This window comes from Rhinopithecus roxellana, chromosome 9, assembly GCF_007565055.1.
Source record: "Rhinopithecus roxellana isolate Shanxi Qingling chromosome 9, ASM756505v1, whole genome shotgun sequence".
In the NCBI taxonomy this organism is placed as follows: Eukaryota; Metazoa; Chordata; class Mammalia; order Primates; family Cercopithecidae; genus Rhinopithecus; species Rhinopithecus roxellana.
In genome coordinates, this window is record NC_044557.1 from 66,295,547 (window position 1) to 66,314,220 (window position 18,674).

An 18,674-nucleotide genomic window follows, 5' to 3' on the forward strand; every position below is an offset into this window, starting at 1 on the left:
ATTCAACAAGCTTACGGTGTAATTAGGGAAACTATCAAACAAATAGAAAAGATAAATGAAACTTAAGAACAAATAATCTTATAATTAGAAACATTTATAATGGAGCTATTTTAGTCCTGTCCTTGATAATATCGTTGTTGTAGAAAAATATTTAAAATTCCAGCTTTTTGGCTGTTATTTATGTTATACAAATGATCATGTACAACACCTGAGTGCTTATGCAAAGGTTTTAGAAGTCAAACACGACATTTCCAAGGAAAGGATTAATTGGAATCTGTTACCTGGTAGCAATTTTACCTGCTAGACTGATCAGATGACGGTCGTGGTGGCAGTGGTTCCACTGAAAATAATTCTTCACTGCCCTGCATGGCATCTATGCTAGTACTAGCCAGGGTAAATGGTGCAGTTGGACGAGCAATCCCCATTCTGACAGGAACAATCAGTGACTCTGCTACATTGCACAATTCTTCCACAGCATAAGGTAGCAATGCTTGGAATACACGCTTGCATTTTCCAATTGGCTGTGGAATAAAGTTGCTAGAACAAAAAGAGAAATATAAGCAATCTATCTTTTCATATACATAAATCACTATCACAAAAACAGTGTGAAAATGGTATCCAAGCCAAAATCAAAAAGGATGCCTTACTTTTTCTTTTTGGATGAAGCCATTTCCACACTCAGAATGACAAAAACTCTTGCCACTGAACGTAGAAACCTCATTGTCACAGCAATAGCTTCTTCTCTACGTCCAGGTGTGTATTTGTTTTGGAGTTCTTTCACTAGTGTACCTAGTAGAGTATCTAAAAGCTTTACAAAATTATATTCACTCTATTAATGTTAAGATATTTCATACGATGCTTAGACACTCATAAAGTTATAAGTTCTAACATTTTTTAAGCATTAACATTTCATAATAGAATCTCAAAATAAATTTAACCAAAACATTTATAAGGTCAATTTATGAAATATACCTGCCAATGTGCTTGACATATAGTGAGTCCTAAATGTATGATTTCTTATTTTTTGTCCCATAGTCCTCGGTGTATCAACTAATATTTAGAAGAACAATACCAAATATATCAAATCAGAGGAAGAATATGTTTAACTCAGTCTGGGGCACTTTCCAAAATAGCAAGGCAGACTCAATTGTTGATATGAATAAATTCATAATCCCATCTCTCCCTCACGGAACCACTGTTACTTTCTAGTCTCTTTTCTGTGCGCAGTTTCTTGTATAAATATTAGCTACAGAAAACACCCAATTTTCATAGTCTGGTTGTTGTTTTGAATGTTATTTACAATAAGATTTGTTTTTAAATTACTCCATCACATTCCAGTAAGTGGTCAGGTTATAATTTGATTCAAGATTACACTATTATTGGGCTGATAAAAGTATTTTTCTGTTTTTAAATTTTACATTATTCTGTGACATGCCTTTATTTTTCTCATATCGTAAATTTCTTTATGACAGGTTCTGAGGGCACTGATAGTTTTATGGTTTTCCAGAGAGAGGAAGAGATGCAATCCCACCCCATTCCTGAGTGTGTTATTACCATAACCTCATTAGCACTGCATCTTGAGGTTTAAATTCTTTCCTAGTTTCACAGCAAAGAAGAGTACTTTAAAAGCATACTTTTCAGGTACTTGCAATACACATTCAAAGAACTTACCAAAATATCTGCTGTACACTTAACTATAAGGCAATGAGTGAAACAGTCCAGTCGAATTGTGCCACTTTGCTGATTGAGGTATACTTGCTCCTCTGGCAAAAGATGGCCTATTCTACTGCTGGCACTAAGACTTGAGGAGGAAGGAAAAACAGAATGAACTGTAAAAGGTCTACACTAATGTAGGAAATACATAAAGCTAAAAAGGTTTTAATGAATACGTACGGGTCTTTATTCTCCTGTGACCCAAACATAATCATAGATTTCAAGGCATTCCAGTCCTGTAGAACACGCTCCAATGCAAGCTGGGCAAATCTTGGAGGCTCTAAATCATGATCAGGCATATCTGAATCTAAAATGAAAAAGAAATAGTGACCAAAACAAAAATAAAACATATTGCTTCCCACAAGTGTCATAAATGTCTAATTTACTCACCTTCAGGACTGGCTGTTTTTCGGTTACGATCTTCCCTGATTCGAGGTGGTCTGTACTGGCAATGCTCCACCGTCTGCCTTGCGACTGTCTGTACTAAGAACAGTAAGAGGTGCTCTCCCCTGCAAAACAGAATGTTGTCATCAGAAGGGAGGCCGAAAAGCTACTCAGGTATGCTGCGCTCTTCTGATTTAACTTATTGTAAGTCCTAAAAATCCTACTTGCCTGCTGTTTGGCAGAGTAACCAGATTAGTAGCAGTGAGCAGGCGATAAAGTAGATCAAGACGAGCAGATTTCTGTCCAGCAATAAGAGTTTTACATTTACATTTCTCCCAACAATCACAGTAGGCTGTTGGTGATGTCCGTTTGAGTCTATAGACAATTTATACACAAGTACAAAAACTGAAAGTTTTTAAACATACAAAGGTTTATGTTGACATTATGAAGGTATAACTCACTGAAACCAGAGAGAGCCCTTGTTAATTCCTAAATGCAAAGTATAACTGTCAAAGCTTATATAACAAAAGGATTACTTGGTAGTAATGACAGCAATACAGAATTCCTATGAGAAGAGGTACTCTAAGGTATAGCCACTTTTGGAATTTCTTCCCTAATTCCCCACCGCTCCAGTCCAGTTCAAGTGGTCCTCCCATATGACCTAATGAACCCTATAACTCTATGGGCAGATATTTCTTGCTTGTGGCCTCTGATAGGATTGGGAACACTGTCAGGACTATTCACCACCACCACCCTGGCATCTAGTACCCTTGGCAAACAATCAATAACAACAGATTATCACACTTTTAGGTGCTTAAAATAAGGAAGACAAAAATACCAACCAGAATTCTTTTAACAAAAATTATAAATAAGCAATGCAATATCTATTAAAATTTTTCACTTGTCCTATACAATTACTTAATGTATAGGTAGATGGTTTTTACAGTCCAATTCTCTATTATAACATTTGTAACCATTTATACTGAAGTCCCTATCCATAATCCTAAAACACCACAGATGTTAGTGCTAGGTATTTCATTGATTCTCAGGTCTGTGAAAACCAACAAAACTAGTTGTGGTAACTGTTGCTGAATGAAAGATTGTTGCATTTAGTTTAAGTAAGACACAGTCCAAACATTCTCCATGATTCCCTCCAGGCCTATGGCAATTTTCTCCTAATATACCCTACTACAGGGCACCTGAGACCTCTGCTGCATAATACACTCAGGAACATTCTGTAGATATATTTCTCAAAATACTAATCTGATCCTAGTTACAATGTATAATCATCTACTTTTATTTAAGGAGGGCAATGTTAGAACTAGCAAAGAAACCAAACATTTCACAGTATAGTTTAAATCAAGAATCACATTATTATACATAAACTGACTTAAGAGAAACATAACCTCATGCTTTCTGAATTAAAACATGACTATCGATTATTTCCATACAGCAATATAAAGCTAAACAGTTTATAATATTAAACTAAAGAAAACTAGAATTGTACTCACTTGCAATCATGACCTTTATGACAAACCCTTGCACATTCCGTACAACAACAAAGTGACTCCAGCAAGCCACAAGTTCGACACTCAAAAATATCCTAAAATTAAGAGTGTACTTTTAAAGGAATAATTATAAGTATGCGTATATCTCATCATAATTATCATTTCTGGTATTTTCTAAAACAATTCAATCTCAAAATTATTGTGCTTTGGAAAACTAGGACTTATATAGGGCTACAGCAGATACACAGCTTATAATATTATACAAATAGAAATATTACCAGTTGAAAAAAATAATTTGTATCATCCCCAAAAAGGCACTGTAGTTATAAAATCTGTATCAAGATTTGTGGATCAGATTACACTACCCAGTGAAAATTTCCACTTTTCATGGTATGCCATATTTAACTGAACAATCAGCTCTTCTGCCTCATTTACTTAGGAATTAAATCAACTTTCTTCATATCAGACTTAACAATTCCAAAGCTGAAAACTGTAAGTCTAGTGATAGTCATAGGGAAAAAAGACACAAAGATATGATTAATACAGGAAAATGTAAAAATAACTTACCTGGTTAATGTGCTCTGCTCCAGTCCATGTAAAACTGCAAGTGTCATTACAACATAAGACATATAAAGGAGAGTCATCAGGGTTGGTACCTGATGGGCAAACCATTCCCATGAATACATCTTCCTCTTTTTCACTTGAGGATACTTCAGCTAAAAAAGCAAGAACACATCAGTTCATCTTGCAGCAAAGGACTTAATTAGCCATCCATTTTCTTCAAATGAAAGGTCTTAGCATATACACAGTATAAACCAGAAATTATATATCAATTTTAAAAAGTGATATACAAAGATGACATGCAAAGTAATCTAACCAACTCTGGAACAATGTAAAGCATAATTATATCATACCCACATATGACGCCTATAAACACACTACATCAGCCATCTGAATCCTTAGCTCTGTTTCAGGCGGTTAAGACTCAAGTCCTGGCTCTATTTAGCAAATTATAGACCATCTCATAAACTATCAGTATTTTAAAAAGATAACTACTTTAATCTTTCAAAGGCTGGAAGGTAAGAATTGATATTCCTTAATGCTTTCTATTTAGCAGTAATTCTAAGTCAAAAATAACAACAAGACATTTGTCTATTATTCTGTAAAGTTATATCACTTAACACCAATTAACTACCAAGAGGTTCTATCAGTAACCCATCTTATTTTCCAAAGATTTTACACTGTTCATTATGGAGTATTTTTAAATCAATAAATTTATATTAGTTGTATTTTGATGGAAAGTTGGAAGATACAGTACACTTCAAGAAAGAATAACACATGAATTTCACACACACACAAATCTTGACTGTTTCCAACCAACTGTATCATTTACATATATGGAAATTCAGTCTGAATAATTATAATATGTGTACAGAAGAGAATCTATCCAAACTGAAAAATATGTAACTCATTTAGGATCTGAAATAAATTACCTTTTGCAATTTTCTGAGCAGTTTCCAAGATGGTAATTGCAGCAGGATAAGCTCGGCCACTTACAGCTGACATAAATGGGGTCATCCCTCTTGCATCCCTAAAATAAGAAAAATTATATGCAAAAATATTAATTACTACTTATTTTCCTTCCTGATAAAATAAATGTTCATGATAAAACAAAAACCTAAATTTTGTTTTAGTCTTTCACGTATAAATATACAACTCAATCAAGCTAACATAAAAGCCAGTTTGTATTGATTCAGTGTACACTACATGATGTTGAGATGGTCTCTTTCACTCAACAGAGCTTAGTAGTAGAGGGAGTATCATGCTGGATTCTGATAAATTGTTTTAAATTTATATAACTGTTGTCCATATAGTGTCAGAATATCAACTTTAATAGTAAAAGCTAAGCTAAGCTAAATCTTCATATGAAAAATATATCAAATCCTCTTACTTGGCAGAAAGAAGTTCTCGTAGATAGGGCTGGAGAACCACACTGTCACATAACAATTTTAATATAAAATGAGCATTCGCCTTTCGATCCTTGGATTCTACTACAGATGGCTCTGTGGAAGGACCTGTAATTAAGCAGATCCATTTGGTACAAAACAAGAATGAAGAAGACACAGTAAAAGAATATTCCGGGCTACTCTGCCTATGGGGTACGTAAGCACATTGATAATAGGGCACACTGCCTATGGGGTAGCTAGTCCTGCTCTGCAAGGAGCAGTTACAATTTTTTTTTAAGAATATCCTGGAATAGGCCGGGCGCGGTAGCTCAAGCCTGTAATCCCAGCACTTTGGGAGGCCGAGACGGGCAGATCACGAGGTCAGGAGATCGAGACCATCCTGGCTAACACGGTGAAACCCCGTCTCTACTAAAAAATACAAAAAACTAGGCGGGTGAGGTGGCGGGCGCCTGTAGTCCCAGCTACTCGGGAGGCTGAGGCAGGAGAATGGCGTGAACCCGGGAGGCGGAGCTTGCAGTGAGCTGAGATCCGGCCACTGCACTCCAGCTCGGGTGACAGAGCGAGACTCCATCTCAAAAAAAAAAAAAAAAAAAAAGAATATCCTGGAATAATATATCAGGTATATAAGCCACCAGAACAATATTCTAGTATCAGTAATAAATTAACTTCATCACAAAGAATTTAAACCTATGAACAACATTTTACAAATCTCATCTGATTTCTAAATGTATGTACATAGACACTACATATTTGCACTGACAGATGGAAGGTAATTCAGAGAATTAGATGTTTTTCAAGCAAAGTCTCTGTGAGATCAAGTGTAGATCTGTAGAACCCTATATCCAAAGTGTGTCCTTTTTTCTTCCAGATGACTAGGCAGACAAAGAGTACAGATTCTTACCTGGAATAGTGGAGGTGCTTGGTCCTTGACCAGTACCGGTCGCTGCTGTGGTAAGAGATCCCACAGCGGGGGCCAGGATAAAATCAATGTCACCATCTTTCAGTAAACAGAACAGTAGGATGTATATCATTATAGGCAACATATTCCTAACATGTTCTCTTAACTGGCCTTAAGGCTTTTCTCTGCAAGCCAAAGGTCAAACTGGATAGAGTTTAAGTGGAAACTTCTTTTCCAAACTATAAGAGAAGGAATCCACTAGGCAAATCTATTGACTTATCTTGATATATTACTAATAAAGGGATTACTGAGCTTCTTACTGGTATAGAAATAAATATTTCAGTAAAAGTGGAACACCTGACAAGAGTTCTGGAATTTTAATTTTTAAAATATAAATACCTTAAATCTAATTTTTATAGCTAAACTAGTTATAATATTCATCACACTACTTTCAAATCTCTCAAATTTCTAAATATTCCTTTAAAATGTTAAAATTATTTCCTTTCATGACCTGCTCTTTTTGTTAAACACTAAATGAAATTAAGTAACAGCTCTTACCAGGATCCATCGCAGGAGGGTCAGGAACCCAACTAGGGGGAGCTATGGGGGGTGAAACTGGATCCTGGTGGTCACTGGATGAAGCTCCAGCTTCATGTCTACCCAAACCAGCTGCTCTCAACGAACGTCTCATCATTTCCCGTAATCTCAAACTAAAAGAACATGAACAAAATCAGAGCTCACTACCATATCTACACATAATGAAATGGTGTACAGAACTTGTCATCTGAGAAGATGAAAGTATGTCCTACAAGCAAGCACTCCAGGCAAGGGAAGTGAAGTACAAATGCCAATTCTGGAATCACAGAATAAGTCAGTGAGGGATAGAAATAAAACTGGGGGCTCCTAGTACACCGTTCAGCACTAAAGTCACTATATTAAGCTCCCACACAAACTTAAGCACAGGGAACGAAAGCTGCGGTGAAGTAAGATTAGAAATAATCTTTCATACAGTTCGGATAAAAGAACAGCTAAACATTAAAACGAAAAGTTTCTATCCCCTGTTTATAATCAGTAATAATTAAGTTTAATAGTAGACATCAGCAATCATACTGATTAGCACAAAACCAGTATTGTTCAACACTAAATCCCTTTTATAATCTCAAAACCAACTGAACTAATATCCACGCAATGAGTAGTTTTAAAACAAAGACCAATTTAGATTTTTACACACAAAAAAAGAATTTTTAACAGTACAACTTGCATCCCAAAGAAATTAATGAATGAAACTAGAGTTTATAAAATGTGTGGTTAGATTAATGTGTGGGCATGATTTTTTTTCCTCCTGCTATTAAAAAAAAAATACTGTACAGGTGTACACATCACTAAAAAGAAAAAGAAATAATCACAAACACAGAACTCGTTAGGGGAAGTGGGAACTACGTGTATGAAAGTCTATACTTTACCTTTGAATAAAACCTTACAACGGCTACAAAATTAATACATTTAGAACTAACAATGATTTAAGAGCGAGCACAAATGGCAAATCCCTTCACTCAGTCACAATTTTAGAGCTTGTAAATGGATAAAGAGTAAAAATTTCATGTTGAGGGCCAGACAACACATAAGGGACTTCGTTCTCCCATGTAGAATTAATCTCAGACATGACATTCTCATGTGAAAGACCTAACACCTTACTAGATACGCATAATACATCTAGAAATAATTTCAAGTTTTATTAATGTTTAAATCTCTAATTGCAATTGTTATTTAATTGAGGATAAATGTGTTTTTCCATATCAATACATTTTTAATTTTATAAGGAAGTTTTTTTAAAAAGGCATTCACAAAAATTACTTTTAGAGGCTATGTTCAGGAACATATCTATTTTATAAGACTTATTTATGATTTTTTTTTGGAATAAAAACACTCTAGAAGATTCTGCAATGTAAATGTTACTGTCTCAAATAATGTATTTGCCATTATAGTATTCACTATTAAAAAGTAACTATAGTTAATTCTTTTATAGTATCAATGTCTTCTTTTTTCCAATTTAGAAATTGGAGTTTAAGAGTTTTTATAATGTGGATGGGAGCATGGCACAGTGACTGTTTCAGTCCAGGTCACTTCCCTGTCCAAAGACATCACCGAGAGGAAAAGGAAGACTCCTTACCAGTAACAGCACACACCATGGTGACTGTTCACACTGTGATGCTCCTATACAATTTTAATTAAGCTCAACAGACACCTGGTATCCTAATGTGTCTTGCTCAAAGCACAAAGAAAAAAAAAATCAGCAATAATTGGGAGACACTACAAATAACCTGAAAATAAATGCATGTTTTGGCCTTTTCAAGAATGCTTACACCAGAGTCATAAACTCAATGGCTAATGGGTCAGAAAGGTAAAATAAGGGCAGTCAGGTGTAAGAAATGGGGGTAGTGACAAGCTAGAGGCACACATGCTTATCTAAAGGCATTCAAATTAAAGGAAAAAAAAAATTTAACATTGCGCAGGCCAAACAAAAAACATATTTGGGCTATTCTCCAACTTCTAGCTTAAAGCAGATTAAGAATAAATGAAGATAAATTGAGACCATAGTCTCATCTTGAACTTGCAAACTCCCAACTTTGTTGCTGTGATGTAGTCAATTCAATATTAAATGAGGGGGCCATTCCTTGTCATTTTTAAAATTGTCCTTAACCTCTTTTCTTCATTAGGTCTTGGGAACATTTTTAAGTACAATGCCCAGCTCCTCATATAGATTCTTAAAAAACAAAAAACAAAAAACAAAAAAAGAAAATTATTCTTCAAGATGTTGTACACAATTCATGAAGATTCACCTGTATCCTCAGTGGCTGAGGACAATACTGAGGAGATACCACCTTGGCTGCTAAGATTCAGAGTTTTGACATTTCTTCGTATAGGCTTGCCTGGAGTCATCGTATTTTCTGACAATATGGAAGAATTCAAGGATGATGTAATTTCCTCTTTGTAAGCACGTTATATCCATGCTACAGAAGCCTTAGAATCCAGTCATGTTCAAACATAACACTGTGACAAAAAAGCGAAGGTCATGTGTCTTCCAGATTAACAATCTCTAGAGTACATACACCTGCAATCAGATGCATCAATCAAGCTTTCCACTAAATCTGCCCTTTGTACTCAGGAACTATTGAGTCACATAATAAAACTTCTGAGTCAAATCATCATCTGAAGGCATTTAACAGTATTCCATTCAATATTGAAATTGCATCAGTTTTGAGCTTACAGCTCATGAATCCCAGCCTGCATACTCATCAAGGGGCATCGCCTAGAAAATCCATTGGAGGCTAGAGGAGGGTTTCACTTCAATGAAGCAGTCTGTGGACTTCCTACTGCCCGGCGTGGATAATAAGACTCCTGTGCTTTCATCTGTTCAACCAGCAGCCCTGAGTTTGAACTGGTTAAGAGCACTGCAGTGAAATCTTCGGCAAATTCCTCAAAGGAGCTTACTCTGCAAATTATTTCTGTGAGCAACACATCACCCACTCTTGAAGCTCCTTTTAGTCTTTGCCTTCAAAATAATCCTGACATGAAAAAAAGATGGCAGCACTGGCATTGGACCAACCATATCAGAGTCCAACTTGATTTGCACCTGTAATTTCCCTGAGGAAATGAAATACCTGAAATAATTCAGACACTAATTTCTTCATGAAGAATTTAAGTTGCTTCCCACTTTAACCAAACACTTTGTCTGTCTAGTATAGTCCTGAATAAATAAACTGGTGATAATTTCCATTTTGTTTAGTCTACATAACGCTTTTGCACTGTTTCAAATTATAATTTGGTCACCCACGAATACTTTTTGATAAACCTCACTTCAGGATGTTTTTGAACCTGGGAAAGTATCAACTTGGATCAACTTGGTAGCCTTCCTGTTGCCAATTTAAGAATACACATTTTTAAAGGAATAGTTAACTACGGAACAGAAAATAGGCAAGGAGAATCTTCATTTTAAGCAGACTTTGCAACCTACCACATTAGCACATAGTAAGCAGTGCTTCCATTAATGATCTTGTCAAGCAGACAATAAATTTTTTTCCTACAGAAAGAAAACTATATCCTGAATTCTTTATATTCATTATCTGGTCAAATACCTAGCAATATTTAATGTGTTATAAAAGTTTGTCCATCCCAAAACTCAGCCTGAAAATTTAAACATCAAACATCCATAATACACATCAGCCTTTCATTTTTTTCCCAGATCAAGATATCTGAGAAACTGACCTAAATAAGCAATCTGAAAAGATTAAGGTTCCTTCAATTATTATACTACTTGTTCTTCAAATAAGACAGTAACTTTCTAGGAAGCAAGACGATGAATTTAGAACAAATTGAAAGAAACAAATTTAAACTACTTGTCTAAATTATCTCAAATTTATTAAGTGTCCCAGCTCTACCTTAAACTTTAATTTGTTAGATTATTTTTCCCAGGGTGTTATTGGGAGGAACAAAAATGAAACAAAAAAGGACCCACCAATTCATGTACACGACAGGTAAGAGATACACTGCTTTCTGTACTTGGTTTTTTCCTCCAATTAAAGTTTCCTGGTAAAAATCACATTACCTTCGGCTACTTGACGATCCAGCCCGATTACCTGGGCCATTACTTGACACAACTGATATTGCATTTGCAATGGCCTCAACAGCAGAAAGCCTTTCTGCAAATGTATTTCTTTCAGAACGCTCCGCTTCTGAAAAATGAGAAAAAATTAAGATCAATTTAAGTTTTAAAACTAATACACTGAGTATCTACAGTCCACTAAACACTAATTTCTATATATTTAGTACTCTAATTCACATACTAGATAACCAATTGTTCAATTTTTCCTCCTTAGAGCAACTAACACTTAAGACAGATTGAACTATATGATCTTTCATATGTGATTTATTTCCTTATTCCACCTTACTTCTCAATCCACGAAGGAAAAAAATAAGGTCATTAATAAGAAGACTGAAATTTAGCTTCCACAATTAAAATAGAAAAAGACCTACTTACCAGTATTTCAGTCTTAGTTTATGTATTATGTATAATCCTTACTGATTCAATGATAATGACAGAAAGGTCAGAAACCTGCAAACCACTATTCAAAAATGTAGCTACCAGAATATCATCAGCAAATTTAAAATTAAAAAAAACCATTATGAATTACATATTTACACTTTATTCTCAATTTCTCCCTTCATTTAGCCAATTAAAAAGTTTATGGCAAAAAAAAAAACCTTCCAAAAACATAACACCTCACTAAGTGATTTTTCTCCTCTATATTCTAAAAATTTAGATAAAAGTTGCCTCAATGTAACTTGGCTTAACTTGCTAAATAATTCTCATGTAATAAATGTCATCTGCAATTATAAAATAAGTAAAGTTCATTTAGTATTACATATCCAGTTTGTATATATCATATAGTACTAAAGACAATAAAAACACACTGGTGGAAAATTTTGTTACATACCCATCTTTACCTTCTGAGAAAGTAAAAAAAAAAAAGGACACACAAATCTTTATAGTGATTTGGTTTTCTTTAACAACTGTTACATTTTCAAAATTGCCTAAAAACTCCCTTTAAAGACCTTGCTATAGTTCTTAATCTCACCCTCTTCTTCTTTAGTTTCTTTATTGCTGGTTGGAAAGCAAACTGATACACAAGCATGCAAAATATTTCGATTTCCATCACATCTGTGGCTGATGAATGTCTGTAGCATCTGTAGATTCTGCTCTAAAACAACCGCTTGCTCAAGATTCATTAGATATTGTCGACAGGCCTCATAGTCACAGCGCAGAATGTGTTGCATTAAGGTTTGTTTCTGTGCTCAGACAAATTAGGGGGAAAAAACCTCAATGAATTTGAGTAGCACATTACATATATTAAAAATTTCTCACGGCCAACACAATAATATATTATCAGATTTGCAAATAAGTAGAGACAATTTCAGGTGGCCTATCAAAAGAAACAAAACTTAAGGGTAGACTTTAAGCAGAACATACAATCGACAGGAATAGAGAAGGGAGGATAAACTTTATGTTAAGGACAAGTACATATTTTTAGCTTTCTCAACTAACTCAACTCTGCAACTGAAACGGGAAAGCAGCCACATACAATGCATAAATGAATAGGAGTAGCTGGATTTGGCCTTTGGGCCACAGTCTACCAATCCCTGGTTTTTACTTCATGTTATGTAACTATCTAATTAGAACCCTATTAATAATGATAGCCAATTAAGCAAAGGATATAAATTTTATTCCAGGCTTACTCTCACCTTCTTAGGCTTTTGTGTGTGTGTCAGACAATGTGTCACTCTGTTATCCAGGCTGCAGTGCAGTGATGTGAACACAACCCACTACAGCATCAACCTCCCGGGCTCAAGTAATCCTCCCGCCTCAGCCTCCCATGTAGCTGGCATGTACCACCACAGCAGGCTTATTTTTTGTAGAGGCAGAGTCTTGCCATGTTGCCCAGGCTGGTCTCAAACTCCTGGGCTCAAGTGATGCCCCACCTCAGCCTCCCAAAGTGCTGGGCATGTGCAACCCACACCCAGCCCTCTTATGCTGTTAAAGTTTATATGAAAACCAAAACCTTCAATTCTGCAGGAATCATGACAGCTGTAATTTAATTAACAAAGACACAGTGGTATTGGTAAGTATTTAGAGAACATATCATTCGCTTTCTGACAAATAGCATGAACATACCAAGAAGTTCATTCTTTCAGAATGGAAAACTGTAGTTGTGGAATATTTAATGAACTGAATATAAAGCTTTAGTTTTATAAAATAAAGTCATTCATTTTAACTATAACTAGAAAAAGGCAGGTGGAAAAGAGCATGTGGGAGTATAAAGGAAAAAAGAAAACTGCATTTGAACAACTTGTCACCTTCTGGAAAACGGTCAAAATAAGCTCTCTCCTCTCCCCAACTTGAGAGCGGGTGGAGAATAGATGTCCACGCAAGAAAACACAAACAACTATTTTCACTAACAACCACACGTGAGATAGGCCACTTTGATTGTGGAACTAACTATGGCTCTGAAGTCACCTCATCAATAACAAGCTCCAGTACATGAAGAGCTTAATACTAAACGTTCCAAAACACAGGGAAATTTATACATAGTATGTTAAGAGAAAATGTCAAACAAAGTCTCCCTGAAAACAAAGAACAACTAAAATCAAGATATTTTGTGGTACACTGCTGTCATATACACTAGTTTCAAGCAACAGCCGATTATTTAGTTAGAAGCAGCTACTACTCTACAGGAAACTCATCTCTAACCTGCCAGACTGTAGTAGATGGGCTCTCACACTGAGGGTATCAATACTACTTAGTTGTGTTACAAGCAGAAAAGTTTACTCTGCATCATTGTATGTTACATCTGTCATTTATTCTTATAGCAAAAGGCAGTGTGAGTTCGATAAAAAATTTCTTGTGGGACTACTGTGTGGTAAGCCCTAGTCACTGAGGTATAAAGACTAATGATGACACACCTTATCCCTACCTGTGGGATGATGACTACCTGTCAGATGCTGACAAAGTGAAGAGGTCACAGAATCAAATGCCTACACTTGAATTAATATAAATGAGTGAAGGAGGCTGTGTGTAAACGAGATAACAGAAGCTGTATACTAAATGGCATCACTAGCACTTGGAGCAACAAACTCTAAGTAGTGAGAACTGCAATGAATTGTAAAGACCAGTCTAATGTTTTTGGGATATAGATTACAAGGCCAAATTTCACCAGATCTTCTAATCTTTTGTGAGCAACTGAAAATCTGGATTTTAAATATAAATCCTGTGGTTTTTCAATATTGGTAACCTATCAAGAATTCTAAAATGATATGAAGGCTATTTCTAGACATCAAGTTCAAACCACAGCTACCTCTGTATCATCACCTCCTTTAGTTTGAAACCACTAGTGCAATAGGTTACAAGCAAACCTAAGCTAAGAATGAGTCTGGGTCTCTATTTTAGATGCAGTTCTAAAAAGTACTGTTCACCTCCAACCTAATGGAGGGTGAATATGCCCCCATATTAAACTCCATTTCCATCCTTTATAGAAAAACTGCTCAAAAAAGTTGTTTGTATTTATCTTCAGTTCCTCACCTCTCATTTTCTCCTAAGTTCACTCTAACGATGCTTTCATCCCCACTATCAACAATGACCTAGATGGAGCTAAATCCAACAGTCAATACTCAGTATTCACTTCACTGACCTACTGCATCATTTGACACAGTTGGTCCCAGCATCCTGATTGACACGTGCTCTTCATTTGACTTCCAGGACACAACTCATTCTAGCTTTCCTCCAACCCTGTGGATGTTCCTTCTCGATCTCCTATGCTGGTTCCCCTTTATCACCCTGACATTTAAATGTTGAGACTATTCTCAAGGCTCAGTCCTTGGACCTTTTCTCCTCACAACCTCCATGATCTTGTTCAGTATAATTTCTCTAAAAAAAACAACTCCCAAGTAAATTTCTCCAGCCTGAACCTTCCTCTGTTAGTCAGACATACACATCTAACTTTCTACTCACCATCTCCTCTTGGTTCAGGAATCTGTCGATAATCTTCTAATAGACAACTTAAATTTCACCTGTCTAAAACCAAATTCCTGAACCTTCACCTTCACTTCTTCTATCAGTGAAGAAGACATTATTATCTATTATAATGTCTTCACATTCACTTCCTCTATTGGAAGAGACATCTTAAACTTCACATGTCTAAAACCAAACTCTTGAATTTTCACCTCTACAGTCTTCAACTCAATGACAACTTCATTCTTCCAAAATTATTAACTCTCTTGTTCCGTCTGTTTGATACCCTACATTTAGCCACTAGCAAATGCATTAGTTCTACCTTAAAAAGATACCTAGTACAGTCATGTGCTTCATAAAAACATTATGGTCAATGATGGACCACATATATGACTGTGGTACTGTAAGATTATAATGGAGCTGAAAAGTTCCTATTGCCTAGTGACATCATAGCTGTCGTTAAATCATACTGTTCGTGGCAATGCGGGCATAAACAAACATACTGTACTGCCAATCATATAAAAGTATAGTACATATAATTTATGTACAGTGTAACATTTGATAATGATAAAAAAACTAGGTCACTGATTTCTAAAGTATTTACTATACTTTCTTTAGTTATTTTAGAGTGTACTTCTTCTATTTTTTTTTTTTTAAGTTAACTAAAACAGCCTAAGGCAGGTCCTTCAGGAGGTATTACAGAAGAAGGCATTGTAAATTGTACATTTTTTTAAAAGGCAATAAAAAATTTTAAAAATAGAAAAAGTGTTTAATACCTGTGATGTAACAATCTGTACAAAAAACCCTGTACATGAGTTTACCTTGCAGTAAAAGCTCACACGTACTCCCAAGCCTAAAATAAAACTTTTTTTTTTTCAAAAAAGAAAATAAAACTTTTTTTTTGTTTTCAAAAAAGAAAATAAAACTCTGACAAAAACAAAACAAAACAAAACCTTAAGGATATAGGAAAGAAAACATTTCAGATAGCTACACAGTGTGGGTGTGTGGGTGTGTGTGTGTGTGTGTGTGTGTGTGTGTGTTTTAAGACAGAGTCTCACTCTGTCGCCCAGGCTGGAGTGCAGTGGCATGATCTCAGCTCACTGCAACCGCCACCTCCACCTACCAGGTTCAAGCAATTCTCGTGCCTGAACCTCTTAAGTAGCTGATATTACAGGAACAACCACGCCCGGCTAATTTTTGTATTTTTTATAGAGACAGGGTTTTGTTATGTTGCCCAGGCTGGCCTCAAACTCCTTGCCTAAGAGCCACCTGCTTTGGCCTCCCAAAGTGCTGGGATTACAGGTACGATCCACTGTGCCTGACTGTGTACAATGTGTTTTAAGTGTATTATTACAAACAAATCAACAGTTTAAAAAAAATTTAGTGTAGCCTAAGTGTACAGTGTTTATAAAGTCTACAGCAGTGTCCAGTAATAACATAAGCCTTCATATGCACTTACCACTCACTTACTGACTTACCCAGAGCAACTTTCAATCTTCTAACCTTCATTTGTGGTAAATGCCCTATCAGGTGCACCTCTTTTTTTATCCTTTAGACCATACTTTTACTGTACCTTTCCTATGTTTATGTAAACAAATACTTATCACTGTGTTACAAATGCCTACAGTATCCAGTGTAGAAATACACTATATAGGTTTGTACCCTAGGAGCAATAGGCTATACCATCTAGGTTCAGGTAAGTGCACTATATGATGTTTGTACAACAATGAAATCACCTAACAATCTGTTTCTCAGAATGTATCCCTGTCATTAAGCAACACAAGACTATGTATCTAGAATCTAGTCACATTTCACTCATAACTCCATCCCCTGGGCTAAGTCACTATCATCTCCCACCTGGATTATTATCATATCCCTCCTAACTGGCACTCCTACTTACTCACATTCACCCTAGTGCTCTCAGCACGTCATAAGTGATCCTTTTAAGATGTTCAGTGATATCAGGTCAATCTCGGCTGAAATTGCTCCAATAGCTTCTAATGCACTGTATCCACATCTAACAAATGCTCAATGACAACATGTTTGAAACTAAATTCATCCTTTTCCCTTATCCCATTTGTTCCCCTCTGTTATATTTCCTCCCTACCATCAAACATGTCCAAATCAGAAGCTTTATTAATTCTTTCATTTACAACTAAAATCCAGTTACCAAGCTTTGTAGGTTCTAGTTCCTTAAGATCTCTTAAATCCATCCCCTCCTTCCTCATTTCCAAAAGTTGACACTAACTTTGTTTCTAACCTGGATTATTGCCTTAACTGTTTTTTTTCTTTTTTTAGTGTTTCTTTTTTTTCTTTTGAGATGGAGTCACGCTCTGTTACCCAGGCTGGAGTACAGTGGTGCGATCTCGGCTCACTGCAACCTCCGCCTCCAGGGTTCAAGTGATTCTTGTGCCTCAGCCTCCTGAGTAGCTGGGATTACAGGCGTGCGCCATCATGCCCAGCTAATTTTTGTATTTTCAGTAGAGACAGGGTTTCACCATGTTGGCCAGGCTGCCTTCAAACTCCTGACCTCAAGTGATCCGCCCCCATCTGCCTCCCAAAGTACTGGGATTACAGGCGTGAGCCACCACGCACAGCCTACATTAACCTTTTTATCTGATCTCCAAACTTCTGATCTCTATCAACTGCTCTCTAAACACCCACCAGCCACTGCTAATCTTTTTTAAAAAATCAAAAGCATGTCATTCAATGGCTTATAATCCTCCTCCTCCTCCTCACTTTCAGGCTAAAGTTTAGGTAATGTTAGGTGAGCACACAAACACCCTAGTGCCTCTCTCCAGCCTTTTCAGTTGCAACTCACTGACCCGTAGGATCCCTACCAGAATTCTGGTCATATCAAAAAAAAGTACTTTCTCCCAACTAAGATTCACAAAGGTTGCTCTTGGTGCCTGGGATAATACCTCCCAACTCCATCCCTGTGTCTAGGGGATGCCTATCTGATCTGTCCAGGTATCGTTTCTTAAAGAAAGTCTTTGGTACAGTCACAGTATGATTTATATCTCTCCCCTTTATGCTCCTACAACATTGTGCACACACTGATGTGCTTGTCTATGTTGTCTTAATAGACTATTAGCTCTTTCAGTGAAGAAAGGGGCAATGAATGATCTATTTAAGATTGTTGCAAGATCTATTCAAGACTATTTAGTGGTGTTTTCTGAATAAAAATGCCCAGTAGTTTCAAAACTCAAATTACCTCTACAGCCATGATGATAATAGCAGCTTTCTTTTTGATTGTTGAATTGGCAGGAAGATTTATTAAAGAATGCACACCCATTCCAAGACTACTAATAGGTGGAAGATCCAGCCAGTCGGGATCCCTTATTCCTCCCATGCAATCTTTGGCCATTGGATAGATAGTACCATTTCCATCTCGAAGAATAATGGGAGATTCCTACAATAATGGGAAAACGGTAAAGTTTGACTCGTAATCAAAAGATGCATCTGATTTTTGTGACAGGCATATTTGTTTCCAAATTAGATTTTAGTAATAACAATAAGAAACCTAGTACTCAAATGTGTGAAATAGTCTAAGTTTTTGAATCATTTATTAACAAGCTAACCAGAGCCAGACCCCCAACTTCGCAAAAATGCCATTGTTGTCCTATCGCTTTTCAAAAGCA

The 18,674-nt window shown here is 36.1% G+C and overlaps 1 protein-coding gene across 5 annotated transcripts in view; it reads right to left on the reverse strand.

Moving 5' to 3' along the window:
- The window catches only part of UBR5 (ubiquitin protein ligase E3 component n-recognin 5), a 159,659-nt gene that overhangs the window by 44,157 nt on the left and 96,828 nt on the right, over positions 1–18,674 (reverse strand). For all 5 annotated transcript variants that reach the window (XR_004059243.1, XM_030937431.1, XM_030937430.1 and 2 more), the window contains exons 20-34: positions 18,248–18,445; positions 12,107–12,317; positions 11,077–11,203; positions 7,029–7,180; positions 6,474–6,569; positions 5,557–5,680; positions 5,099–5,196; positions 4,173–4,321; positions 3,609–3,700; positions 2,326–2,472; positions 2,104–2,222; positions 1,894–2,020; positions 1,672–1,801; positions 648–808; positions 298–537 (exon numbers count right to left, since the gene is read on the reverse strand). Coding sequence is in view for 4 of the 5 variants with exons in the window: in XM_030937431.1 (XP_030793291.1) it covers positions 298–537; positions 648–808; positions 1,672–1,801; positions 1,894–2,020; positions 2,104–2,222; positions 2,326–2,472; positions 3,609–3,700; positions 4,173–4,321; positions 5,099–5,196; positions 5,557–5,680; positions 6,474–6,569; positions 7,029–7,180; positions 11,077–11,203; positions 12,107–12,317; positions 18,248–18,445 (2,171 nt within the window). In the remaining variant the exon portion in view is untranslated. The remainder of the gene's footprint in view (positions 1–297; positions 538–647; positions 809–1,671; positions 1,802–1,893; positions 2,021–2,103; positions 2,223–2,325; positions 2,473–3,608; positions 3,701–4,172; positions 4,322–5,098; positions 5,197–5,556; positions 5,681–6,473; positions 6,570–7,028; positions 7,181–11,076; positions 11,204–12,106; positions 12,318–18,247; positions 18,446–18,674) is intronic.